Genomic DNA, 27,744 nt, shown 5'->3' with positions numbered 1-27,744 from the left:
GTTTTTCAGCGGTCCTCGCGCAGTGTCTGTCCTTTCCAGTGCTCTGAGTCACTCAGTCCACCCATGGCTAGAATGGAGTGGCGCTGTTGTCTTGAACAGTCTAATAATGACTGACGGCAGCTTTGGGATCACTCACACACATTGCAGCGTGAACCCTGGACCTGAGGCTCCTGTTAGTGCCGATGCAGTTTAACGGGGGCATAAAGCCTCAGAATCTGGCCTTCCACTCACCATTTATTCTCGGCGGGTATAGAAGTCCTGTAGTCACCTGGCCAGGGCCAGTGCACGTCGTCAATAATGCCACGTGTTTGAGAAAGTGCGCTGCGGGAGTCAAAATTCTAATAAGCACAAATTCAACAAACCCTGAAAATAAAAGCTGACACATTCTTCCGGCCTCGGCTTATGTAAGTGGTGACAAAAAGAGGCCACTTATATAATGCGATGCAGCATACAGGGAGGATATCAGCCCACATCAGATTCTGTTGCTAAAGACTGGAATGAGTTTCTTTTAATGCCAGTTCCCAAAATAGCAGCTCGAAGGTTTAGTAAATAAAATGATTACACTAAATCACTTCTATCTGTAAATGCTGTATTTTCATCTGACATTTATTCCATCGTTTGCCTTTACCATTAATGCTGGGTTACATCCTTTGTGACTCAAATTAAATCCCTAATGCACAGGGTTTGGGGTGGAGTGCTTTAAAATTGTAGCAATATTGTACTTTTCCATCTCTTGCAAAGGCACTGACCCTTCCTGGGAAACAGTTTTGTGGACATAGCGCTGGTGAAAGGTTAATGATGTCTTTTTCTCTACAGGTGCTGCCTTACCTGCTGTACATTTCCAGCATTTTCTGTTTTATTAAAGCCACAGTAAGTCAGGGGTTCCCAACAGGGGGTCCGCGGACCCCTCAGTTAATGGTAAGGGACCCCTGCTAAGTACATGCATAAAGCTACCTTATACATCACAGCTTGATATTTGATCTTGGGAGCTTTATAACTGAGGCTAGTCCTCCCCTTAACATCCAGAAACACTTCACTGTAGTATGAGGAGAGCTGGGGGTGCAACAAAAAACCTGAGTACTGTATCTCACATTCCAAGCCTCTGGACTCCCCTCCTAACATGGCTAGGTATATATTTTTGTTGGGTTGCGTTTATATGGAAGTCTGTCAGTGTGTTCCCCCATTTGGAATTGCTGTTTGGTCACTATCAAGTAAACGAGTCCCAAGTTTTCTGCTCCCTGGGTCTGAACATTGACGCACAGGTGAAACTGACAGCCAGGGTCTGCCAAAGGAGGTGTAAAGAGCTCCTTCCCTCTGCTAACGTGCAGGTTGCCCTCGGGCAAGGTGTAGCCCATGGAGCCATGGGAGCTGGTGGTGGACGGTCGTATGAGCAGCCGGTGCATCTCACAAGACCTGGCTATGTGACCACTGATGCCAGGCAGCCAATCTCTGAAGAGTGTTGATAACGGCTGGGGTCACCCCTCTTGTAGAAACACTGCCCAGAAGGCAGCAATGGCAAACCACTTATGCAGAAAAAAAATTGCCAAGAACAATCATGGGGGCCATGATTGCCTACATAATTCAACAGGGCACATTAGTAATGATGATGATAATGCTGGGGTTTTAGAAGTCAGATCACCTTTGGAGTATTGTGAGCAGTTTTGGGTCCTATATCTAAGAAAGGGTGAGCTTGCGTTGAAGAGGGTTTAGAAGAGGTTCATGAGTATAGTCCCAGGAACAAAAGGGTTAACTTATGAGGAATGTTTGAAACTTTGGGATTGTACTTGCTGGAGTTTAGATGAGTGGGGGGGGGGGAGATCTTATTAAAACCTATCAAATATTGAAAGGTGTCGGGAGAGTGGAGATGGAGATGATGTTTCCAATAGTGGAAGAGTGTAGGACCAGAGGGCACAGCTTCAGAATAGAAGGATGTCTCTTTAGGACAGATATGAGGAACCACTTCTTTAGCCAGAGGGTGGTGAATCCGTGGAAATCTTTGCCACAGACGGCGGTGGAGCCCAAGTCATTGAGTGTAGTTAAACGGAGGTTGATAATGTTCTTAATTAGTAAGGCATCAAAGGGAGAAGGCAGGAGCTAGGGATTAAATCAGCCATGATCAAATGGCAGAGCAGACATGGTGGGCTGAATGGCTGAGTTCTACTCCTATGTTTTATGGTCTAATAGTCCTCCACTTGTTTGGCACCAGTGACCAGAGGTGAATTCCTCTCCCCACAGTTTAAGGCAAATTATTCTTCTGATGATCACTTGCTTCTGAAGTTGGTTGGCTTGACAAACAAGATGATTCATTGTCACTCACTTGCTGAGCTACCAGCACCACTCAATAATATCACTTCCAGGGCTGGAAATAACACTGAGCAAATGGACTTAATCCCCGTCTCCACATTTTTAATGATGATGTTAACCCGGCTAAACATCTCTGTTACAAGAGTGAGCAAGTCAGCTCGATCCCAGCTCCGCAATGCCATTGCACGGAGTAATTTCCGGACCTTCTGCGTGTTTTTGTGGCTTGAATTTTCTAAGCTTCAAACTTGACCTTTAGTCACTGTTAACTTGGAAGGTCATTGAATGTTGCTTCGATATGTCAAGCAAAGAACATCAGCTGTTCACAGGGTTATTCAGCAATTTAGTATTTATAGACCACGTACAGGCTGCACTTCTCAATCTTTATACCCCCGTCTTCTTAACGGGTATTTTTCTTTATTTCCATTCCACGGGAACATCTGTTGTCTCTTGCAGGTTTTCTTCTCTCTCTATTGTGGAAATGTTCTGTTGTGCATTGCTGCAATATACCATTGTGTTCCTAGACCTCTTTCCCACTGCTTTGTCAATTCCAGTTTGTCTCTCGGTTTATGACACAAGTTCTGTTCCTATATAATAAAGTTTCTTGTTTCTTCCTTTTACTTCAGCCCAGAACTTATTCGCACAGGGCCGCTTTGTGTGCATCAATTATAGCCCTTTTAACTTTAGTGTAAGTGGAAGAAGATTAGATTTAACTTTATGTGTCACATGTACATCAAAACATACAGCGAAGTGCATCGTTTGCATCAATGACCAACACAGTTGGTGGATGTGCTGGGGGTAGCCCGGATGTGTTGCCATGCTTCTGGCACCAACAGAAAGGAAAGGGAAGACTGCAAACTCACTGAGGGATTCGTTTTGCTCATCTCAAATTTGCTAATGTTATGTGGGCAATCACTACTTGCAAGTGTGGTATAGAGGCCCAATCTTTTTGGGAAATTGGAAGTATTCCAATGAATTTTAAAATGAGATGTTAAAGTAGGCCGACTCCACTCTCTCAATGGATGTAAAAGGTCCCTAGTCATGACTTCATGGGAGATCTGGGGGTAATTTTGTTTACACAGAGTAGTTAGTATCTGGAATGAGTTGCTGGAGAAGGTGGTGGAGGCAAAAACAGTGACATCATTTAAGAGGCATTTATATAGATACTTGAATGCACAGGCCATTGAATCAGAATCAGGTTTAATATAGAACATAGATTATTACAGCACAGTACAGGCCCTTCGGCCCACAATGTTGTGCCAACCCTTAAACCCTGCCTCCCATATCACGGGCATATGTCATGAAATTTGTTGTCTGTGGCTTTAATACAATAATAGAGAAATATAAAACATGAATTACAATAAGTGTACATATATATAAGAACATAACATAAGGAATAGGAGCAGGAGTAGGCCATCCGGCCTATCGAGCCTGCCCCGCCATTCATGGCTGATCTGTCCATAAACTCAGCTCCACCTACCTGCCTTTTCCCCATAACCCTTAATTCCTCTACTATGTAAAAATCTATCTAACTGTATCTTAAATATATTTAGTGAAGAAGCCTCAACTGCTTCCCTGGGCAGAGAATTCCACAGATTCACCACTCTCTGGGGAAAAAACAGTTTCTCCTCATCTCCGTCCTAAATCTTCTCCCCTGAATCTTGAGGCAACGTCCCCTTGTTCTAGTCGCACATACCAATGGAAACAACTTTCCGACTTCTATCTCATCTATCCTTTCAAAATTTTGTATGTTTCTGTAAGATCCCCTCTCATTCTTCTGAATTCCAGTGAGTATAGTCCCAGGCGACTCAATCTCCCCTCCTAGGTTAACCCCTTCATCCCTGGAATCAACCTGGTGAACCTCCTCTGCACTGCCTCCAAAGCCAGTATATCCTTCCTCAAGTATGGAGACCAGAACTGCACACAGTACTCCAGGTGCGGCCTCACTAGTACCCTGTATAGTTGCAGTATGACCTCCCTGCTCTTGAATTCAATACCTCTAGCAATGAAGGCCAACATTCTGTTTTGCCTTCTTAATATAGGGAGAGAGGGATAGGGAGGTGTGTCGAATTACCAGGTGAACAGGTAGCCTTTGGGGTACTGCAGGTCTGTGTCTTTATTGATGCTTTGCGGCACGAATAGGTACTCAGTGAAGGGTGCCAATGCTTTTTTGCTGGTGGGGAGGGGGGGTCTTATGCGTGGGGGGAGCTGGGTGGGGCTTTAAGGTTCTAACATTTAACGTCATTCATTCTTTGGGGCACTTCTCTGTTTCCGTGGATGTTTGTGAAGAAGAAGAATTTCAGGATGTATATTGTATACATTTCTCTGACATTAAAAGTACCTATTGAAATAAGTAGTGCAAAAGTAAAAATTTAAAAAGTAGTGAGGTAGTGTTCATGGATTCAATGTCCATTCAGAAATCAGATTACAGATGGGAAGAAGCTGTTCCTGAATCATTGAGTGTGTGCCTTCTGGCTCCTGTACCTCTTCCCTGATGGTAGCAATGAGAAGAGGACATGTCCTGGGTGATGGGGGTCCTCAATGATGGATCAGCCTTTTTGAGGTATCTCTCCTTGAAGATGTCCTGCTGGATCCTAGGAGGCTAGTGCCCATGATGGAGCTAAGTTTACAACCCTTTGCAGCTTATTTTGATCCTGTTCAGTCACTCCCACCCCCACCCAGCCAGCCACCCCATACCAGATGGTGATGCAGCCAGTTAGGATGCTCTCCATGGTACACCTGTAGAAATTTGTGAGCGAATGTGGAATTAATGCCAGCAAGTGGGATTAGTATGATGGTTTGGTATTGACATGGCAGACGAAGGGTCTGGTTCTATGCTGTATAATTCCTTGTGCCCAGACAGATACTCATAGCCAACATTGTTGAAGCAAGATCGAGGGATCTTGTATATGTCTTCACTTAGAAAAGAGTAACACATACAAAACACAAAATGCTGGAGGAACTCAGCAATCAAGCAGCATCCACGGAAAGGAATAAAGAGTTGATGTTTCGGGCTGAGACCCTAAATCAGGAAGGGTCTTGACCGAAGTGTTGACTCTTTATTCCTGTCCATGGATACTGCCTGACCTGCTGAGTACCAACAGCATCTTGTGTGTGTTGCTCCAGATGTCCAGCATCTGCAGAATTTACACTTGCAAAAGACTTCTTTTACTGGGATAGCCTGACAAGGGAACTGTGTTGATGTAGGATTTTCTTGTCTCTGCCTTCCTGGATGGACAGTGTTGTGTATTTAATATTTCAGTATTATTTGTGTATGGGCACATGGCCAAGTGGTCAGGGCATTGGACTAGCGACCTGAAGGTCATGAGTTCGAGCCCCAGCCAAGGGAATGTGTTGTGTCCCTGAGCAAGGCACTTAATCATACATTGCTCTGCGATGACACTGGTGCCAAGCTGTTTGGGTCCTAATGCCCTTCCCTTGGACAACATTGGCATCATGGAGAGGGGAGACTTGCAGCATGGGCAACTGCTGGTCTTCCATACAACCTTGCCCAGGCCTGGGAGTGTTGACCTTCCAGGCGCAGATCCATGGTCTCACAAGACTAACGGATGCCTTACTCATTCTTTGTGGTTTAATTATGAGTTATGGGTCATATGTAAAAATACGTGAATTGCTCACGATACGTGCATGCCTCACTTTAAGTAAAGAACAAACTTACTCTCGCATCCCGACTCTCGTTTGCCTTTGAATTAGTTTAAGGTTTTGAAGTTACTAAACATCAGGAACGGGCCCTTCAGCCCAGAGTCAGTGCCAGCCACCAGACACCCATCTACACTCCGTGTTTTAATTCTTCCCACATTCTACAATTCACTGACACACTAAGGACATAGAACAGTACAGCACAGCACAGGAACAAGCCCTGCGGCCCACAATGTTGTGCTGAACCAGCAAAAGAGTAATAAAACAAACCAAAAACGAATCCTTCCTACCTACACAATGTCCATATCCCTCCTTCTTCCTCACATCCATGTGCCTGTCTAAAAGCCTCTAATGTATTTGCCTCTACCACCATACCAGGCAGCGCAATCATCGCATTCCACCACTCTCTGAGTAAAAAACTTACCCCTCACATCCCCCTGAACCTACTCCCTCTCACCCTCAATCCATGCCCTCTGGTGTTAGACATTTCAACCCTGGGAAACAGATACTCCCTGTCCACTCTCTCTGTGCCTCTCACAATCTTCTAAACCTCTATCAGATCTCCCCTCAGCCTCTGGTGCTCCAGAGAAAACAGTCCAAGTTTATCCAGCCTCTCGCGATAGGCAGCATCCTGGTAAACCTCTTCTGTACCCTGTCCAAAGCCTCAACATCTTTCCCATAATGGGGTGACCAGAACTGAATGCAATACTCCAGATGTGGCCTTTTCGACATTTGGGAGGTAACTAGAGCACACAAAGTGATGGGGAGAATGTGAAACAAACACACACACACACACACAAACATGGATGGCTGGCACTGTGAAGCAGTAACTGTCCCAGCTCTGCTACCAGACCTTAAGGCCCCAGGTGTGCAGTCTCCCCAGTAAGACGCCATCAGTGGTAACTCCTCCCACCCAATGATTTTGGATTGAAGCACTGCGAGAAACGAAATGTTCCCTGCAGCCAAGGTTCTTGAATCTGCCAACTGATGGTAGGCTGGTGAAGGTATTTGCAGTGTTGCCCACGGGAGAGTCAGCAGCTGCCATCTGGATTGGTTGACCCACAGGACACTGGCAAGACCAGAGCACATGCCCCCCCCCACCCCCGACAACCGCTGTCCCTCCCCGGAATCAAACTCGGCGTATTGCATTGGGCCTTGCACATTGAACACCAAAGGAATGGAACGCACCTCAACAGATTGCAGCTGGTGTAATAACATTGCTAGCTCTCTCTCCCCCCCCCCGCCCCGCCCCGCCCCGCCCCGCACCCCCTCTTTGAACGGATTGCTTTGTTTCCAGCATTCCGTGCAACATTCCCTAGGGGGTGCACTGCTCTTTAACAGAAACAAAAATAAACCAACTTGATTTGTTCCTTCGCGGCCAGGGTTCAGGAGGTTGGTGTCCGCTTGATTAGGCAGGGGATATCACAAATGGGGCCTCGGACCTGGCGTAAGGCAGCGCCGCCGAGCGTGTGCAGAGGCTGGGCCTGAACGCCGCTGAGAGAGGGTGGGGGGTTCCTTCGCTGAAGGGGAAGCAAGCCCCCGGGCCGGCTGAGTGCGCGGCGCGGCTTTCTCCGGCTGCGGCCGCAGGGGCGAGCGAAGGGTTAAGCGTCGGTGAGAGTGGCAGCTGTATGCTAATGCGGGCTATTGTGTGGCCGCGCAGGCACGCAGGACGGGCAGGTGGCTCCAGCCCCAGCCCCTCCTGCAGTGACGGCGGAGAGTGTGTCGGCATCCGGAGCCCGCTCTCCCAGGCAGGGGACACTGCAGAGTTAAAGCTGTCAAGACGATTTAACCTCCGGTCAAGTCTCTTCCTGCAACTGAAACCCGGACCGTTGCTTCGACGAGCCACCGTCGCTGTTTATTTTTAGACGGTGGCGATGAAGCTTTTGTGATTAGAAACTTCTCAAGGAGCGTCTTGTCTCCTCGGGGTTTTTTGTTTCGTTTTAATAAAACGGCGTCTGAGTCGGTTTGAAAATGAAGATTTTTGGCAGACTGGACAACACGCTGGTGAGTTGGCGGAGAGGATTCGTTTCTCTTCTGTGGGTATGTTCCTTCTAAACCGCTACTGTTGCAAATCAGAAATCGAATGAGTGGGAGCGAGGATCAATTATTTCATATCGCGGGTGAGATTGTTATTAGCAGGGTCTCAAAGAGAAATGGACTTAATACCATTATGACCTTGTGCGAATTATTATAAAAACGATATTAACTGACAACTTTAGTGTGATTTCAGCCCCCCTTCAATGATTGTGGTCGAGCTTTTGATGCTGCCGTTGATAACAAGAGATAACTTTCTATCTCTCTCTCCAATGTAGGGGGAAGCAGCGTCTCGATTAACGGGGGAGGTTTCGGCAATGTTAAGGCCAGGCGTGCAAAATCAGAATCATAGTGTAATGCCTTGTCCACTTGGGTTCTTAATTCTGAAGGAAGGAAGTAGAAATTCTAATTACCGAGACATAAGTTTAACGTGGTTCGGGGGCACATTGCAGAGCGGTTTTCGGCAGGGCAGCTCAGTGATCTAAATTTTGGTTTGGAGAATTATGCTGAATTAGTAATAATCGTTTAAAATTCTAATCCGATGAATTTGGTTCCTAATGAGCAATAATGACAATGTGATAACACCCCCCCCCCCCATGGGCATCTCGGTAATTAGCCAAGGAAACTATATCTCAGACACGGTTCCCTAAACTCCGACATTATTCCTCTTTCCCTCACCATCTTGATGCTACAAATACCGATACTGTCTTGTGGCGATGATAATTGCTTTGGAAACTCTGGTGCGATATTATCGCGGTTCAAACGTGGCGAAAGTAATCTGGCTGTCAAAGACATTTTAAAACATGTAGTCATGAGTCTAAAACTCATGATGCTATTTGGATTCTGAACCAAAATAATTCCATCTCATACCCGTGACAAGGACAACCTTACCTTGGACGAAGCAGAGTTGGGAGAGGGGTTAGCATCCGTTGTAGCACAAATAAACTGGACGCAGTCCACATAAATAAAATGCATTGGACGAAAAATCTGGCTTTTCACAAATCAAGAAGGAAATGGCAAAGTTTCTGTGTACACAGGTCTTTGGGCTATGTTTAATTAGATTAACCCTAATCAATACTACTTGGATAGGTTACGGATAAAACTAATTAGACGGGCGCAGTCACGTCATGTTTATCGATAAAATGAATGGGCGACATGAAATTTCAGCACCACGGATAGAGATTCTCTTTCACATTGTTAGATTTCGCGTTGATTGTAATTAATTTCACATAGATATTTTTCAGGCTTATTAACTGTTGACAACTCCAAGTGGCGTCTCGGAAATGATTTAGAAAAAGGGGACTATGGCCGATTGAACTGTGTGTATACTGTAACAGGTTTTGTTACTGTTTCCGGAATATGAATTTAAATGTTCTACCCTGATGGTATTTGCAGAATTGTCTCGGTTTTCTCTCCTGCTTAGTGGAAAGTGTAGAATGCAGCTAGGTAGAATCCCCGTTTTAGGTCTATGAATATTTTTTTAAATCAAGTTGGGTGTTCCTAAACAACCGCTACAGCCAGTGTCATCCTGTCCTCCACCTACATTCACATATGGATCAACAGTGATGATCAATAGACTGGTGTTAGGAATCCCCTGCTGTATATCCCAATCCCCGCTTTCCCAGCTCAAGGACACTAAGGTTAATTGCAACCACCATGGCTGAAGTCGTAAATTCAGCAGGCTTCCTGGTTGTAGTCCACCCACCCAACAGGCAAAAAATCCAACCCTTCTTCTACTAATCTGTAGTTTATAACCTCGCAATGAAGATTCCTGAAGAATAGCTCCATCTAGTGGATTTTGGAGATCTCTCAGACAGTGTAAGGTTATTAGGAGAATTCTCTAAGTGCTGCAGATTTTTCATCTCTGCCTAACCAGATGGAGTTTCACCTTAGTACCTTGCTAAGGGGAAGCACTGCTAATAATGAAGCACTCCATCACTAATTGAAGTCTCAGCATGGGCTGCCTGCTAATGTCCTACAATTGCATTTAAATCCATAAACTTATGACAGGCACACTATCACTCAGCCAAGCTATTACCAAAATAGACAGTCAGATGTGGAGTTGGAAAAGGCTGCAAAGAAAAATATGCAGGCCAAGGAAACATTGGAAACAAGAATACAAAGCACCAATTCCATACCTTGTTGGGGAATTGGAGGGTGAGGATAAAATGCATTAAGAGTTATACAGATGCACATTATCAGTTAGGAAATAGACAATGGCTTTTGGATAATCTAGAGTAGTGTGGACTGAAGCCAGGAAACCTGGTGCAAAAAAAAAGGTAAGTCGTTAGGGGTGATAGTAATTTATTTCCAAGGGTGGAACTGTCAGAGACTAGAGTTGTTTTATTTTATCTGAGTTCAATGTACTGTGTTTTCAAGACAATGATAATATACTAATCTAACAATAATATACCAATATCAATAACCGCTATGTAACAATAATATACGCTTAACAATAAAGGCCAGAACTTTAAGTTAAGAGGGGGAAAGTTTAAAGGAAACTTGCAAGACTGAGTTTTTTTTTGTAATCTTGGTAAGTTCTTGGAATGTGCTGCTTGGTAAAGTGGTGAAAGCAGATTCACTAGCAGTGTTAAGAGCATTTAGACAGATACATGAACAGGGAAAGGAGAGGTATAAACCAGGTGCAGGGAAATAGGACTATTTAAAATCGATATCATGGTGATTATGGGCAGAAGGATCTGCTCCCCTGCTGTACTGTTCTACGTTCTTAAATCCAGCACTGGATTGAGATATTGAAAGAGTACTTTACCAGCAATGGGATCGAAGACACAACACAGGCAAGTGATATTGCGAAGAGAAGCACCTGCTGTGAATGATGGATAAGTGCAGAGTTTGAGCCGCTACCCCCTTAATATATCATCCAGCTCGGCTGCACCGAGTGAGTGGATGGAGAGATGGAGTCGGAGGGCAAGGCTTCAGAGTTTTCGCTGGGGATGATTAAGATGGACTCAGGCAACACACACAAAAAATGCTGGTGAACGCAGCAGGCCAGGCAGCAACTACAGGAAGAGGTACAGTCGACGTTTCAGGCCGGGACCCTTCGATCTGACCCTTCGTCAGGACGAAGGGTCCCGGCCCTAAATGTCAACCATACCTCTTCCTATAGATGCTGCCTGGCCTGCTGCGTCCACCAGCATTTTTTGTGTGTGTTGCTTGAATTCCCAGCATCTGCAGATTTCCTCATGTCTGCGTTTTTAAAGATGGACTCTGTTTTGCTTTGTGTCCAGTCATAGACGTTATTGCATCAAATAGAGATGTAAGTTTACCAGTACGTGTGAAAATTGGAGTCATCCTTGCAAGTTATGTACTGTACAGGAGAAAGCTTACTCTGAATCATTGTGACTGTATGCTGTGCTAACTTTAAGATGCATTATTTATTATTAACTCCGGTTGTCAAATCGTAATGTGTGTCAGCAATGAGCACCAGTGTTGTCAGCCTGAAATTCAGAATATTATAAAGTTAAATGTCAAAGCATGTATACTGAACACTGGTTTTCCATTCCTAGGATTTCGCGTATGATGATTCTAAAGTTGAATTCAACATTGATGCCCCCAATGGTGTTGTGATGGAAGGCTATTTGTTCAAGAGAGCAAGCAATGCATTTAAGACGTGGAACAGGTACACATGGTGTTTCTTCTTGTTTCCAGACTGGGATCAGCAGGTGTGCATTGGACTAGTGAACTATGGAGTCCTCTGGTTGATCACGTGCAGATACTGCAGCGGCCTGATTCTGGAGTCGAAGGTGACCAGAGGTCACTGCAGTTGGGTTTGTCTGGATTCCTGTGAGGTGGGGTTAAGCACAGGCTATCAGAGCAATTGCTTGCTTGTTGACCTTTCACGGTTTTTATTGCCATGTGACACTTCAGTTTGATCAGATATTGTCCACTCTACACCCACAACCAGATCAGATTAATGTATTTACCGCATGTAGATGAAAGCATACAGTGAGATGCACCATATGCATTAACAGCCAACGTTAACTAAGGATGTGCTGGGGGCAACCCTCAGGTGTTGCCACACCCCCCAGTGCCAACATAACGTGCCCACAGTGTTTAGCAGAACAACATAAGCAGCAACAGCATTGTTGTTGCTCACACACACAGGCGGGCCCCCAACCCCAGGACTGGCCACCCCCAGCCCCCAGCAAACTCGCAGATATTGGGCCTTTGACTTTCCCAGTGGGCCCGCAGACTCGCAGACCCAGCTCCTGTCTACTCTAGAATTACGCCTTCACCCTCTTCGACAAAGTGCGAGTGAGGGTGGCAAAAGCTCTCACTCACCTTCCCTGTCTCTCAGAACTAAACTGGATTCTGCAAGTGTCCGCTGGGGTCCGTGGCCAAAGCCGGCATCATGTTTGAAGGTGTATTTGTGGGGAAGGTTCAGGCCAGTTTGTTCAGTGCTGTGCTGAAGTCTATAGGCTGTTGTGGGCTGCGCCAGTGAGGCTGGAACTTGCTTCCCATCCCAAATTCCACGTGAGAGGCCAGATGGGGAACTGTCGTCTGGACCCACTGCAGCCTTTCTGAGAGAGATTTAAGACAGTAGCTTTATTTGTTGTACTGTACATACAGCAAAATGTGTTGTTTGTGCCAACAGTCAACGTGGTCTGATGATCGTGCTGGTGGCAGCCCACAAGCCTTGCCATGCTTCTGGTGCCAACGTAACATGCCCACAACTCACTCACCCCAACAGTATGTCTTTTGAACGTGGGTGGAACGTGAAGCACCCGGAGGGAGCTCGCATATTCATGGGGCGAATGTACAAACTCCTTACAGACAGTGGCAGGAATTTAAACCCTCTGGAGACACCCGGCACGATAAAATGTTGTGCTAACCACAGAGCTGCCTTTCACGTTGGGTGGACAGATCCATAATTTAGATGGAGTGATGTTTAAGGCACAAGTTGCACAGGAATGTTACTTGAAGACGAACTTGTATTTGGGGGCGTTTTTACGCACCAAACAAAAAACTTTGTTGGTTTACCACAATGTGTTGAATAGGTTTTACACCCACTGCCAGTCTTAGGCATGAAGATCACGGTGGATCAATCTGCTAATCCATTTATTTTCATTCCTCACCCAAGTAAAATGAGAACCTCTGGGACCTGCTTGTTGCCTGGTCAAGGGATTGAATTCTTAACACTGGGATGACATATAATCTAGAGTAGGAGAGTTCTTCGGGTGTGTTAGAAGGTGCTACGTGCAGGAGGAGGGTACTTCATGTGAGGCAAGAGTCCCAGGAAGGAAACCCAGAAAGATCAAGGGTCTGAGAATTAGGACATAATAAACCAGAAGTAGGCCATTCGGCCCCTCAATTCTGCCCCACCATTCAATAGGATCATGGCTAATCAATCCCAGGCTCCATCTCCTGTTCTATGCCAATTACTCCCAACGACCTCAATTCCCTGAACTTTCAAATATTTAATCATTTCTTCCTCTGATTAAAAAAAAATGTAGCACCCAATGGGGCAAAGAATTCCAGAGATTCATCTCCCTTCTGGAAGAAATTCCTGTGTACTTTAGTTGGACTGGATATTAGGATACTGCACCTCCAGCATCCTGACCTCTGCACTTGGTTCTCCCATCCGGGTTTCCCTGCACACGCGGTTCTATGTTGGGACCCTTCCCTCTTTATAATCTTAGTACAGGAAAATTCATCTTTAACCTTGTCCGTTTACTTTTGTTGGAAGTGCTGGTTGTTGGATCCAGCCCCAGGGCCATAAACAGCCTCCAGTGACAGATGTGGTACAGTTCCTTTGTTCTGCAGAGCCCCAGATAACTGCCTATTGATTGTTCCTGTCAACGTGAACTACTTCTTTGGAAAATTGATAGCTCTTTCCTGTGCTTGACACACAGATTGTATTTAATAGAAGACGTCCATTAACTAATAGCAGAAATCCTATACTCCCCACTCTGACCTATCTCCATCTATAAGGTTAATTTAAGTGGAACTGCCATATTGTTGGATTTGAAAAATAATTCATGGATTTAACTATGGAGGGTATGTTTTTAAAAAATGATGTTTCCTAGGGTTTGTTTTATTTTAGAATGTGTCTGATGACTATTAATCATCACTTTAAAAATTTATTTTTAGGAGGTGGTTTTCAATACAAAACAGTCAGCTGGTGTATCAGAAGAAGATGAAGGTACGTAGTCCCCATGGTAACAGTTACATGACTTTTCAGAGAGAATTTGCTCTTTGTTTGTTTCTTTTTAAATCTTTGGCAGAACATTTTGAATTAAATTTTTCGCACTTCAGTTCCTGTGGAGTTAAGGTATGGCTTGAACTGAGAGATTTTGGGTGACAGCCAACATAGCTAAGGCTTGTCTGCGTGCAGGTATAATGTTCTGTGCACAGCTCCTCGGAGCAAGTCCCTCACCTCTAATCCTCATGTAACGGTAGCAGAACTGGGGAGGCTGGGTCCTCTGCACTTGTGGCAAGGAGAGTTTTCCATGGGTCACTATCTGTGGTCAGAAACACCGGGAAGCTGATCCTCCCCTCTGCAACAATTTAAAAGACCACTTCAGTGAACTGCAATTGTCGTCTGACTTCGATTGTACTTAAAGTACATCCAACTTCACAATCTGCAGATGCTGGAGCTTCGCAACAGAAGGTCGGTGAATGATAAGACTAGAAGTTGCTCATTGAAATGGATTTAACAGCAGAATTTATTTCCAGCTGCCTTCTCTTTCATTGCACGGCAACCTCCCAAATTATTCTCTTTCCCTTCTCCCCCCCCCCCCCCCATATTGGCTTAGGATGGCAATGGCCTTCCCAGGCACTGAGCCTTGGTGAGAGATTCAAGAGGTTCAAGATTGTTTAATGTCATTTACTTGGCATCCGTTAAACCATGGATTTGGGCCTTGGAAGGTTTCCAGGGCGCAGGCCTGGGCAAGGTTTTAGGAAGACCGGCAGTCGCCCATGCTGCAAGTCTCCCCTCTCCATGACACCGATGTTGTCCAAGGGAAGGGCACTAGGGCCGGTACAGCTTGGCACCGGTGTCGTTGCAGAGCAATGTGTGATTAAGTGCCTTGCTCAAGGACACACACGCTGCCTCGGCTGAGGCTCGAACTAGCGACCTTCAGATCACTAGACCAACGCCTTAACCACTTGGCCATGTGCCCACAATGTCATTTAAGGGCAAGGAAAATGGAATAACTGTTTCTCTGGATCTGATGCAGCACAAAAAGTACACAAAAGATAAAGAACATAATAATACACACAATAAATATCAAAATATAAGATAGCTTGTATACATAGGTTGATTATATATAGTGACGCTGGGCTGTACATAAGGTGACAGATGGGAAATAATAAAGTAGTGATTGATTAGTAGAGATCTACTCCTCTTGATCGAATAGAACTGGCGTACCAGTGAATCTAGTGATTGTCATTAACAACTAGTCTCAGCCCTGGTTGTGATCCGAAGCTGTTGGTATTGAGCACATTTTTACAGCTTCTTCACCTACTTTCCTTCTCTGTCTCAAAGCTGCTGAAACACTAACTCCAGTCTGCCCACCTTGGCTACCATTTTCATTGCCAGGGTACCCTGATTACCAGGGTTGCTAGGCAACAGCCATTCTAACTAGATCATGAGAAGGACAGGTCATTTAAGCTGCAACTCAACCAATGGCTGACCTTGTTATTGCAAGGTCCTACCTTGGTCCTTGGTCTGTTTCCATACACTTACGTTCTGTAATATGCTTCCATTCCACCATGAGCATTGTAAGTGCACACAGTTGTTTTTGCCCACTGAGTGTCAGACTGGTTAAAATGAAGCTTGGATAAGCTCTCAATCCATGTCCAATGTTAGGCCACAAGCTCATCAGTAGCCATCAAAGGTTAGCGATGAGGAGTGAGCAGCTACGGAGGGCAACTCTGTTGCCCGGCCTAAAACAGTTTAGCAACGTGGATTGAAGCGAGGAGCCTGTTTGGCTTAACACTTGAATCTCGCACTGGTCAGCTTTACACTATGTTCCTGGCTATATCATATTTGCTTCTTTATTTCGTAATTGGATGAAGTTCTTTCTTGCAATGGCTGTCACCCTTTTGAGGCAAATGTCTGACTTCCAGGATGCACTAACGGTTGTGGTCGATGATTTGCGACTTTGTTCCGTCAAGCCTTGCGAGGACATCGAGAGGAGATTTTGCTTTGAAGTTGTTTCACCAAATAAGTGAGTAATCAGAAAAATGGTGACAATTGTACACAATCTCAACTGGTGTTCCTTTCCATCTGCTACTTAAAACTCCAAAGTTTACTGAACATCTCCTTGTCACAATCAAACAAGATCACACGAATACATTTTTATTACACAACGTCTTGAAAGTAATAAATGTATGTGACCCCACCATTTCTCTCCTGCTGATCCTCCAATGTTTAAAATTATAGCATTTGGTTTGTGCCTGTTGCCTCTCCTCTGACCAAAATCCATCCCTTCATGTTAAGGTGTTTGATTTCATGGATCTGCCCCTTTTCCTCCCTCATCTTTACTAGAATTCCAAGTTTTGTGCCTCTGTAGCTATGTAATTGTTCCCAGGTTGCTGATTATCAAATGCCTGTCTTCAAAGTTATTTATCTTGACCAAGCCTGCTGTTGTCTGGCTTGTGTGGGATCTCCAGTTCTTTGAGAAGGTGGTGGGGTCAGGGATTTGGGCTTTCAATGGTGTGTGTGTGTAACCCTTGCCTCGTTTCTCACATGTACACTGAACCTGACTTGTTCTCGAAGCACAGATGAAAGTTTAGATAAGACTGGTGTTTGGAAAGAAGGATAGTTTTGGAACACTGATAAGTTCATTAACTTTATGTCAAGTCCAGATGATCCCTGTGTTTGCTCTTGCCCATTTAGGAGGCACCTGGATTAGAGGGAAATGGATCAAACAGGAACAAATGGGATGAGCTTGGACTTGAATTTAGCACAAATCAGTAGGGCTGAAGGGCCTGTTTCTATGCTTTAGGATTCTGACTTCAGCAAGAAATGGTCTTTATCATTCCAACACGTCTGCAGGTGTCATTTCAACAATCCATTCAAGCCACCGAACCTACTTAAAACAGTGTGGCCTCGAGTATGAAAGAGTATCTGAGCTTTAGATTTTAGAACGTTGTGTAACTGCCTGGGATGGGTTTGTGTAGACTCCTGACGGCACCCTTGTTCTCCACAGGAGCTGTATGCTGCAGGCAGACTCCGAAAAGTTACGACTGGCCTGGATTCAGGCTGTGCAGGCCAGCATTGCCACTGCGTACAGAGAAAGCCCCGACAACAACTACATCAACGTAAGTCTCTTCTGCTTTCCAGCTCTCTTCTCCCTGTCACCTCGCACAGCCCCTCCATCGGCTGTTTGAGATGAAGTAGGCGGAGGAGCAGGAACCTCATCCGACTGGGCGCTGAATCGTGTGGAGGCAGCAGCTTCAGCCCCAACGCAGACTGCCCCCCCCCCCCCCAGTACTGACTTTCCCTTTCCCTGGCACCAGTATGAAACGAAAACCAGGCTATCTACAATTTGCTAACAGATTTGACCCCAGCATGAGTTCCTGTGACTGTTCCACCTTATCTGACTTTTCTCCTGTCTCACCTCGTGTGCTGCTGAAACACTCGGCCTTCCTTTGTTCCTGCTAGATTTGACTATTACAAGGCCTGTCTCCTGCTTCCCAGCCACCAGCCACCAGCGACTCCAACACTCCAATGCCAGTACCACTACTCCGCTTTCTGACCGTCATGGTAATGAACTTGTCTTTAAAAATTTCCCCTTACTTTGTCAAAATCCCTCCAGGGTAAACCCAAGATTCCTCTTTCTGTGGCCTCTGGTTTATCTTCCGAACTGAACATGCCTGGACTCTTCTGCGTTTTGTATTCCTTGTTTTTCGCTCTTTTTGTTACCATTTGTGCATGGGGGTGGGGGTTTGATGTTTTTCTTTGCTTCCTGGTTGTCTGTGGGGAAGACGAGTCTCAGGGTTGTATACTGCGTAGACACTTCGATAATAACTGTCCCTCAAACCTTCATCATCAACAGCTACCGAGGTCCTAGAGCCTGGAGTTCACTCCACAATCTTCGTGAAACTTTATACTTATACTTTATTGTCGCCAAACAATTGATACTAGAACGTACAATCATTATAGCGATATTTGATTCTGCGCTTCCCACTCCCTGGATTACAAATCGATAGTAAATATTAAAAATTTAAATTATAAATCATAAATAGAAAATAGAAAATGCAAAGTAAGGTAGTGGTAAAAAACCGAGATGCAGGTCCAGATCTGGGTCAGGATCCGTTCAGCAGTCTTATCACAGTTGGAAAGAAGCTGTTCCCAAATCTGGCCGTACGAGTCTTCAAGCTCCTGAGCCTTCTCCCGGAGGGAAGAGGGACGAAAAGTGTGTTGGCTGGGTGGGTCGTGTCCTTGATTATCCTAGCAGCGCTGTTCCGACAGCGTGCGGTGTAAAGTGAGTCCAAGGACGGAAGATTGGTTTGTGTGATGTGCTGCGCCGTGTTCACGATCTTCTGCAGCTTCTTCCGGTCTTGGACAGGACAACTTCCACACCAGGTTGTGATGCACCCTAGAAGAATGCTTTCTACGGTGCATTATAAAAATTAGTGAGGGTTTTAGGGGACAGGCCAAATTTCTTTAGTTATCTCAGGAAGTAAAGGCGCTGGTAGGACTTCTTGGTTGGACCAAGTCAGGTCACGTGTGATATTGACCCCAAGGAACTTAAAGCTTTTGACCTGTTCCACTTGTGCACCACCGATGTAAATGGGGTCGTGCGGTCCACTCTCCTTCTGAGGTTCTGAAACTTCAACCACATTTTGCCCTACATTTAACCCACCTCCTTATGTTCTCGTGTGTTGGACCTTCAGTTCTTGTTTGTAACCCTCAAGGCAAATCCCGAAGAGTGTTTGTATAAGCTAAAGATGCTACGTGTAACTAATCATAAAGTGGTGTTTGTGATAGGAGAGAAGTTTTTTCCTTTTTCTACCCCCCCCCCCCCGTTTTTTTGGGTTGTTCTGGGGTGATATTTGAAGGATGCCAAAACTCAGTAATGTCTTGCCCAAGCCTCGTGAGCTGCACCAGGGTATTGCTCATGCTGTGGCACCCGAGCCAGCAGCACAGTGCTGTGGGTTTATTATTGTCACATACACCAAGATACAGAGGAAAAACTTGCCTTGCATACTGTTTACGCAGATCAGACCATTACACAGTGCTGCTGCTGTGGCCTCTGTCGGTCTTATATTGTGTCCTGGCTGACTAGATACGCAAGCCTGGGCAGTACAATATAGAGAGCAAGTTGTTGCCCATGTAGCAAGCTCCCCCTCTCCACGCATGTGATGAACCCAAAGGGACGTCAGAGACCGATACAGTTTGGTACCAGCAGCATCGCAGGAGTTGCTGGTCAGCATTGAACCCAATGTAGGACTGCCTTAGGGACTGACTTTTCCCTTGGGGTTTACTCCCAAAGTCTTTCCCATGAATGAGTGTAGCAGCAAGGAAGCGGAGGTTTGAGCTCAGAGTTTTCCTTCTACCAACCACGGCTGACGAGCCCCATCCACCCGAAGCGACTGGTTTTACAGCGCCAGTAGCCTCCCCTTGCCCCTTCTGCTGTCAGTAGAAACGGTTCAGCCGGGCTTAGTAGCTAAGCCACACGTGAAGGGCAGGAGCTGGACTTAGTTGTCAGAGGCTGTTTGAGGTGCACGCCACTGGGGGCATTGAGTAGGTAGTGGGAGCTTGTCCCCATTACCACCCCCAGCTGTAACACCCTTACAGTACCAGTGCATTGAGATGGAATAATGTAAAACAGTAACAGTGGTTAATGAAGAACACAGCTACAGAGAAAATGCAGTGTAAGTAAATAACAAAATGCAAGATTATAATGAGGACAAGAGACCAACTTATCGTACTAAGGAACTATGCAATTGTCAACAGTGAGGTAGAAGCTGACCTTGAACCCGGTGATACGTACTTGCGAGCTTTTGTATCTTCTGCCTGATGGGGGTGGGGAGAAGACAGAATGTCCCGGGTTGGTGGAGTTTTTGATTATGTTGGCTGCTTTGTGTGGGCACATGGCCAAGTGGTTAAGGCATTGGACTAGCGACCTGAAGGTCGTGAGTTTGAGCCCCAGCCAAGGGAACGTGTTGTGTCCTTGAGCAAGGCACTTAATCACACATTGCTCTGCGATGACACTGGTGCCAAGCTGTATGGGTCCTAATGCCCTTCCCTTGGACAACATTGGTGTCATGGAGAGGGGAGACTTGCAGCATGGGCAACTGTTGGTCTTCCATACAACCTTGCCCAGGCCTGCGCCCTGGAGAGTGAAGACTTTCCAGGCGCAGATCCATGGTCTCGCAAGACTAATGGATGCCTTTACTGGCTGCTTTACTGAGGCAGTGAGAAGTGCAGATAGAGTCCGTGGAAGGGCGGCTGCTTTCCATGATGTGCGGAGCTGTGTCCACAACCCTCTGCAGTTTCTTGCACTCACGTGCAGAGCAGTTGCCGTACCAAGTTGTGATGCATCAATTTAGGATGCTTTCTATGGTGCATCAATTAGAAATTGGTTAGGGTTGATGGGGACTTAGCAAATACCCTTCTTTAGCTTCCTGAGGAAGTGGAGACATCAGTAGGCTCTTTTGGCCATGACAATCGAGGTGGTTGGACCATTTCACCCCGTTTCAGGAATACTGGAACAAAACCTGGGCAACATTACTGAGTGAATACCGTGCTGCTGGGGGTGTCAACCTTTCACTAAGACAGGGACCTCTGGCTCCATTGGGTGCCTGTGAAAATAGAAGAAGTGGGGGAAGAGTTAATCTCAAGTACCCTGACCATCATTCACCACTCAGTCAACATCACCGAAGCAAACTATCATCTTGTTATCTCTTTGCTGTTTCTGGGAGCTATTTATTGACTCACCTTTTGAGATCTGGCAGCTTTGGAGCTTTGCTCATATTGTTAGCTCTGTTATGGCGTGACGACAGAGATTAGACATGAGGGATACCTGATTAACCGTGTAAGAATGTGCCGTGATGTTTCAGAGGTCCTCTGCCACTCTCAGAAGGAGAATAAGATTTATTATCGCTGACTTGTAGGACTTAAAGTTTGTCATTTTCGAACAGCAGTAGGGTGAAAAGACATAAAGTTACTATAAATTACAAAAATAAATAGAGAAAAAAGGGAATAACGAGATAACAGAGCGTTCAAAAATCATATGGCACAGGGGAAGAAAGAGATTAAAGATTAGCTTTATTTGTCACACGTACTTTAAAGCATGCAGTGAAATCCATTGTTTGCATCAAGTCAAATCAGCAAAGGTTGTGCTGGGCAGGTGTCACCATGCTTTTGGTACCAACATAGCATGACCCTAACCTGTACAGCTTTGGAATGTGGGAGGAAACCACAGCCCCAAAGAAAACCCACGGGGTCATGAGTCAAACGTATGCCCTCCTTTCCGACTGCAGCAGGAATCAAACCCTGATCTTTACAGCTGATGCTGTCAAGCATTGTGCTAACCCCTACACCACTATTCCTGATTCTCAATGGTCCTCAGCCTCCGGTAGGCAAATTACTTGTTTCTGCCTCCCCGATGGCAGTAACAAGAAGAGGGCAGGCCCTGGATGTTGGGGGCAATCTTTTTGAGGTACTGCCTCTTAACGATGTCCTTGATGCACCAAATCTGGAACACCTTCGGGTAGAAGCTGTGGTTCCCACTGGTTACTGGCTGAGATTATCTTTCACGGGGTGGTTACTTTACTTTAACCATAAGAAATGTTGTCACTTTTAATCTTATTGTTATGTTGGTCACTCATTGTACCTCTTTATATGTTTGTACTTTATACTTGATTGTCGCCAAACAATTGGTACTAGGCATACAATCATCACAGCGATATTTGGTTCTGCGCTTCACACTCCCTGGATTACAAATATTAAATATTAAAAATAGTTAAATTAGTAAATATTAAAAATTTAAATTATAAATCATAAATAGAAAATAGAAAAATGGGAAGTAAGATAGTGCAAAAAAACCGAGAGGCTGGTCCTGATATTTGGAGGGTACGGCCCAGATCCGGGTCAGGATCCGTTCAGCAGTCTTATCACAGTTGGAAAGATTTGTTCCCAAATCTGGCCGTACAAGTCTTCAAGCTCCTGAGCCTTCTCCCGGAGGGAAGAGTGACGAAAAGTGTGTTGGCTGGGTGGGTCGTGTCCTTGATTATCCTGGCAGCCCTGCTCCGACAGCGTGTGGTGTAAAGTGAGTCCTTGATCGGGACCAGTTCTGCACGGCAACGTTTTACTCCACTCCCCTTTACGCCAAGTCTGTGTCTTGCTTCGGCTGCTCCGGGCTTGGTGCCTGCGAGCTTTGCGGTGATTTGCCCCGCTGTGTGAGACTGCGGCTATGGGCCTGTTCTGGGCTTTGAGCTTCAGATTTATGAACTCAGTTTCCTTCTGATTGCTGTCTGCCTGATTTGTTTTTTGCCCCCTCTCCCTCTATGCATTGGGTGTTGGTCTTTTCTTTTTAAAATTGGGTCCTTTCGGGTTTCTTGTTTGGAGGCTGCCTGTAAGCAGGCGAATCTCAAGGTTGTATAATAAATGCACTTAGAATTTTGAAAGACTGAAGGCTTGCTAAACTTTGAGACAAGACATCAAACTAGTCCTTATAAACCTTGCATTTGAAGTTCATGTGAATGCTATGCGTCATATTTGTATGAATTCTGTACTGATAAAACAATTAGAAACCTCAAGTGATCAGCATTAAAACTAAGACTCACAATGCGCTGGAGGAACGTCCTGAAACGTCGACTAATCTTTTCAACTGATGCTGACTGACCTGCTGAGTTCCTCCAGCGCATTGTGAGTGTTCCTTTGACAACAGCATCTGCAGATTATTTTGTGTTTAGCATTAAAACTAAATCTGTTTTGTTTTAAAAAGGACAGTTTTACCTTCTACCTTGCCCCCCTCAGCAAGAGAGCTGCTAATTCACAGAGAGATTTTCCAATTAACGTCAGTTTGGTCCTAAGATGTGCTGAGAGCTTCAGCCCCCAGAACCCAGCTGTAAAACGCAACATTAAGCGTGGTCTCCAATGGTAGTTTTGTTTTGACAACATAAACACTTTATCATCTTGTTATTGTATCACGTCACACTTGGTGTTACGTGCCTGTGGTCCATGTTTATATGAACAAGCCTCACCGCTGCCTTGCTGTTGACAATGTCAGCGATATAATTAAAGCCATTTGCAACAACTGCTTCCATCCTGATCCCACGACTGTGTGAAAGTGACCTGATCACCTGTATGACTGAAGGATCAGCATCGGTTGGGGCAGCAGCCAGGGTGACCGCTCCTGCTTTTCTTTCCAGTAACGCTGTGATATGTTTCTCATTTCTGCCCAAGAGTCAGTTGGATCTAGTTTGATGTCTTGCCTCAAAGTTTAGCAAGCCTTCAGTCTTTTGAAATTCTAAGTGCATTTATTATACAACCTTGAGATTCGCCTGCTTACAGGCGGCCTCCAAACAAGAAACCCGAAAGGACCCAACTTTAAAAAGAAAAGACCAACACCCAATGCATAGAGGGAGAGGAGAAAAAAAAACAAATCGGGCAAACATCATTCAGAACGAAACTGAGTTCATAAACCTGAAGCCCAAAGACCGGAACAGGCCCATAGCCGCAGTCTCACACAGCGGGGCAAATCACCGCAAAGCTCACAGGCACCAAGCCCGGAGCAGCCGAAGCAAGACACAGACTCAGCGCCAAGGGGAGTGGAGTAAAACGTCGCGGTGCAGAACCGGCCCCAACCCTTGCCTCTGGTTGTTGTATTAGACACAAATTTACCTGTGAATGTCAAATGATGACTTTACAAGTTAATTTTTAAGCTTTGTAGTTACAAAGTGCTTTATCACATGAGAATGCACTGAATTGTTTCACAAGATAAACCAGCTTGCAGAATGGATCTTTAGGACTTTTGCCCTGGAGTGCTATGTATTTCCAGTCAGTGAGGTAACTCAAGGCAGAGGCTGGGTTTTGGGCTTTGCTGGGATATAGGGATTATGGTGTTTGGCAGGAAGTGTGCTTGGCAGTTGACAGTGGTCTTACTAAATTATGGCACCCTCCAGGCCATGCCCTCTTCTCACAGATACCATCAGTCAGGAGGTACAGAAGCCTGAAGTCCACACTACCAGGTTCAAGAACAGCTACAACCATTCAGTTCTTTAACCAACATCCACAATCCTAATCACTAAGTTTAACAACACTATGATCACTTTGCATTGCAGCAGATTTTGTTCTTTTGGTCTAATTATGTTCTTTCTTGCCTAATTTATGTTTGATATATTTTTCTTATGAATGTTGTGTGTCCAATGGTATGTGGCTGTGATGGTGCTGCAAGTAAGATTTTCACCATACTGTGCATATAACAATAAACTTAACTATTGACTCAGTGAGTGAAAGTTTGGCCTCTTCCACTCCTGTGTTGTTGTGTTCACCACTTGAAACAGTTATGGCAGGCAATGGGATTGAACCAGACTTGTCTCCTGTCCTGGCAGAGGCTGGACAGAACTGCGTCGCCGTCGACGAGCAGCATCGACTCCGCCAGCGACTCGCGGGACCGCAGCGTGAAGGGCGAGAGCATCCTGCAGCGGGTTCAAGGCATCGCCGGCAATGACCAGTGCTGCGACTGTGGCCAGGCTGACCCCAGGTGGGCCAGCATCAACCTCGGAATAACCCTGTGCATCGAGTGCTCCGGAATTCACCGGTAACGTCCCGGACTTCTGAACTCTTCATTGTGATTGGGCGTTCACCCTCTGCGTGCCTGGGCTTTCCATTGGCTGAAAGACTCACATGGACAGCCAGTGAGGAATGTTGTTTAAAATTACTGACAGCAGAGAGGCAGAAGTAGAAAGATATTTCAAATCTTAACATGAGAAAGTTATGGGAAGGCAATAGCATGCTTGGGAAAAGAAAGATTTGAGAAGGAATGCAGGAATAAAAGTAGGTTATATAATTTGGATGTTGATTTTTATATCTAGGTTTGTTGAGGTCTGAGCACATCCAGTACTTTACATGAAGAGCTGTGTTGTCCTGCCATTCTCCTGGACAAGCCAACAGTGTAAATGTTAAACAAGAGTACTGACACTTTCCTCAGTCTGTCCTCTGACCTCGGGGTCAGCTGGATCCACTCAGTGAAACAAATCACAGTTTTAATTTCCCCAGAGTGTCTGATCCCATTGGAAACCACAAAAAGATTAAATATACAGCACATTAACTGAAAGACAACCTCTTGCTCCCTTTGATTAAGAAGTCCCATGCAGGGAAAAATCATTTCTTAATAATTTGTCATTTTATTTCCTTTTTGCTTTAGTATCTATCGATTGGGTTGGTCAGCTGCCCACTTCAGGTTCCTGGGGAATAATTGTCCAGTGATTGCCTGAACCTACCTTTGTAATACGTTTGGATCGTGTATTGCCTCTCACCATTTTGGGTTGAGATCCCTTTGCGTTGACTCACTTAAGAAGGGCCACAGTTGGCCACAAATATTGGTCTGTTGTCCTAGGTGAAGTTATACTGCCTCTTCTAATTGGTGATGGTAGATCCTAGGTACTCAGTCCAAACCCAAGATGACGCAGGGTCAGATCAGGTGTATATTCTGATAAGACATTTTGGATCAGGTTGTAAGAATACACACAAAACGCTGAGGAACTCAATAGATCAGGCAGCATTTATGGAGGGAAGTGGGCATTTGACCTTTTACTTCTCAACCTGAAATGTCAACTGTCCTATTTTCCTGCCTGACCGAACATTTTGTGCTTTGCCCCAGTTTCCAGCATTTGCGGTCTCCTGTTTATAGATTATTGTGTTAACACCAGATAGAAAACATTAGGTGCTGGTGTTGGATTGGCAACAATAAGATCAGGTTTTAACTATCTAGAAGGCAAGATGGGCAGCAAAGAAATTGGATTCCAACAAGTAGGAAATTATTCCCTTTCTCACCAGTGGCATTCCTCACCCAATGGGGCACAGCTTTGCAGATCTTATGATTTTTACTGGACTCTGGGAAAGAATAGAGGAGCGAGACCAATTAGGTCCCCTGACCAAAATGTCATTCAATTGGTCTGTGGTCATCAAACAGAAGTATCAACTCACTTTCTCTCTCCACAGATGCTGCCCAACCTGCTGAGTATTTTCAGCACTCTCCGTATCCCATTGAGGGTTTTGAATTTGGTCAGTGCATAGCTTTCCAACATTGGAGTGTGGAGTCTATAATCTGAGGGCAGAGCCCTCTACACTGAGACCGAGGGAAGGTGTTTTGCTCCATAAGGCATGGCTCCCCATGACCTTTTCCCTTTCAGAAGACTGAAGGGGCACCGACTTTCCCATCAGGATTCTTGGCCAAGCAAAGCTTTATGAAAGAAGTATAAATTGATGAAATTGTATTACACAACAATATATTCTCTCTCATAATGCTTGATAAGTTTTTTTTTGGTGATGATGTTTCTTTATATCTGTATGTTTTTTTTTAAAAAAGGAGTCTTGGAGTTCAGTGTTCCAAAGTCCGATCTCTCACGTTGGATTCCTGGGAGCCAGAATTACTGAAGGTACTGTGAATTTTGACACTTGATAAAATTTACGTATAATCACTTTTTTTAAAAATTTGGAATGAACTTCTACAGCAAAATTACTTTTTTTCAGTTGATGTGTGAACTTGGAAACAACACCATTAATCATATCTATGAGGGAAGATGTGGGGAGCAGGGACTAAAGAAACCACAGCCAAACAGCACGAGGTCAGTCGTGTACCATTCCTCAGTAACGATGCTGCTCTTGTTCCTTGTGGACTTGTAATTAATTGGTGGCTTCTTTGCTAAATGATAATCGGGTTATGCAAGCTGAACCGATCAGGCAGCTGTGGGGATCTAATGCCTATCCTTGTAGCCCTCGGGTGCTTCCACAACTTCACCAGTCCTCCTCCACTTGCTGAGATCAAAAACAAGTTTCCTTTGTTTGTTCATACGACAGACGTTTTTGCCAGAATCAGTAGAGAGTGCAGGCCCTGTAATAAACAGGGACATCATTACTAGGGCAACAAACACAAAATGCTGGGAGAACTCAGCAAGCCAGGCAGCATCTATAGAGAGGAATAAACAGTTGACGCTTCGAGTGTGAAGCCCTTCATCGGGGCTAGAAAGGAACAGGAAAGAAGCCAGGATAACAAGGTGGGGAGGTGTGGACAATGTACAGGCTGGCAGGTGATAGGTAAAACCAGGTGAGGGGAAAGATGGGTGGGTGGGGGAGGGGGATGAAGTGAGAAGCTGGGAGGTGATAGGTGGAAAAGGTAAAGTGCTGAAGAAGAAGGAATCTGATAGGACAGGACAATAGACCGTGGAAGAAAGGGAAGGAGGAGGGCAACCAGAAGGAGGTGATGGGAAGGTCAGGAGAGAGAATGGGTGAGAGGGGAGCCAGAATGGGGAATGGAAAGAGAAAGAAGGGGCAAGGGTGAAGAAATCACCGGAAGTTAGAGAAATCAATATCATTGCTAGAATTTAGTTTTATTTTGCATTCAAAAGTTTCTCTTTTTTTAATCTCCTTACAACATCGGAGCTCATTCAGCCCATTGAGATCAGGACAACTCTGGGGACAATTTCATCAGGTCCCACTCCCTCACTCATTTCCCTGTAAACTATTCTCCCTCACACTCCCATAAATTCTGCTCCTACCACCCTCCGAGACTGGGGGTAATTTACAACAGCTAATTGACCTATCGA

General features: G+C 45.2%; 1 protein-coding gene across 1 annotated transcript in view; it reads left to right on the top strand.

Annotated features, from left to right (window-relative positions):
• The window catches only part of acap3a (ArfGAP with coiled-coil, ankyrin repeat and PH domains 3a), a 385,203-nt gene that overhangs the window by 329,086 nt on the left and 28,373 nt on the right, over positions 1–27,744 (top strand). Inside the window, exons 11-17 of the mRNA XM_072245228.1 lie at positions 11,523–11,635; positions 14,107–14,158; positions 16,087–16,187; positions 17,172–17,283; positions 24,529–24,737; positions 26,508–26,577; positions 26,672–26,766. Of these exons, the coding sequence (XP_072101329.1) occupies positions 11,523–11,635; positions 14,107–14,158; positions 16,087–16,187; positions 17,172–17,283; positions 24,529–24,737; positions 26,508–26,577; positions 26,672–26,766 (752 nt within the window). The remainder of the gene's footprint in view (positions 1–11,522; positions 11,636–14,106; positions 14,159–16,086; positions 16,188–17,171; positions 17,284–24,528; positions 24,738–26,507; positions 26,578–26,671; positions 26,767–27,744) is intronic.

This window comes from Mobula birostris, chromosome 27, assembly GCF_030028105.1.
Source record: "Mobula birostris isolate sMobBir1 chromosome 27, sMobBir1.hap1, whole genome shotgun sequence".
Lineage (NCBI taxonomy): Eukaryota > Metazoa > Chordata > Chondrichthyes > Myliobatiformes > Myliobatidae > Mobula > Mobula birostris.
This window is presented reverse-complemented; position numbering and strand designations above follow the sequence as displayed.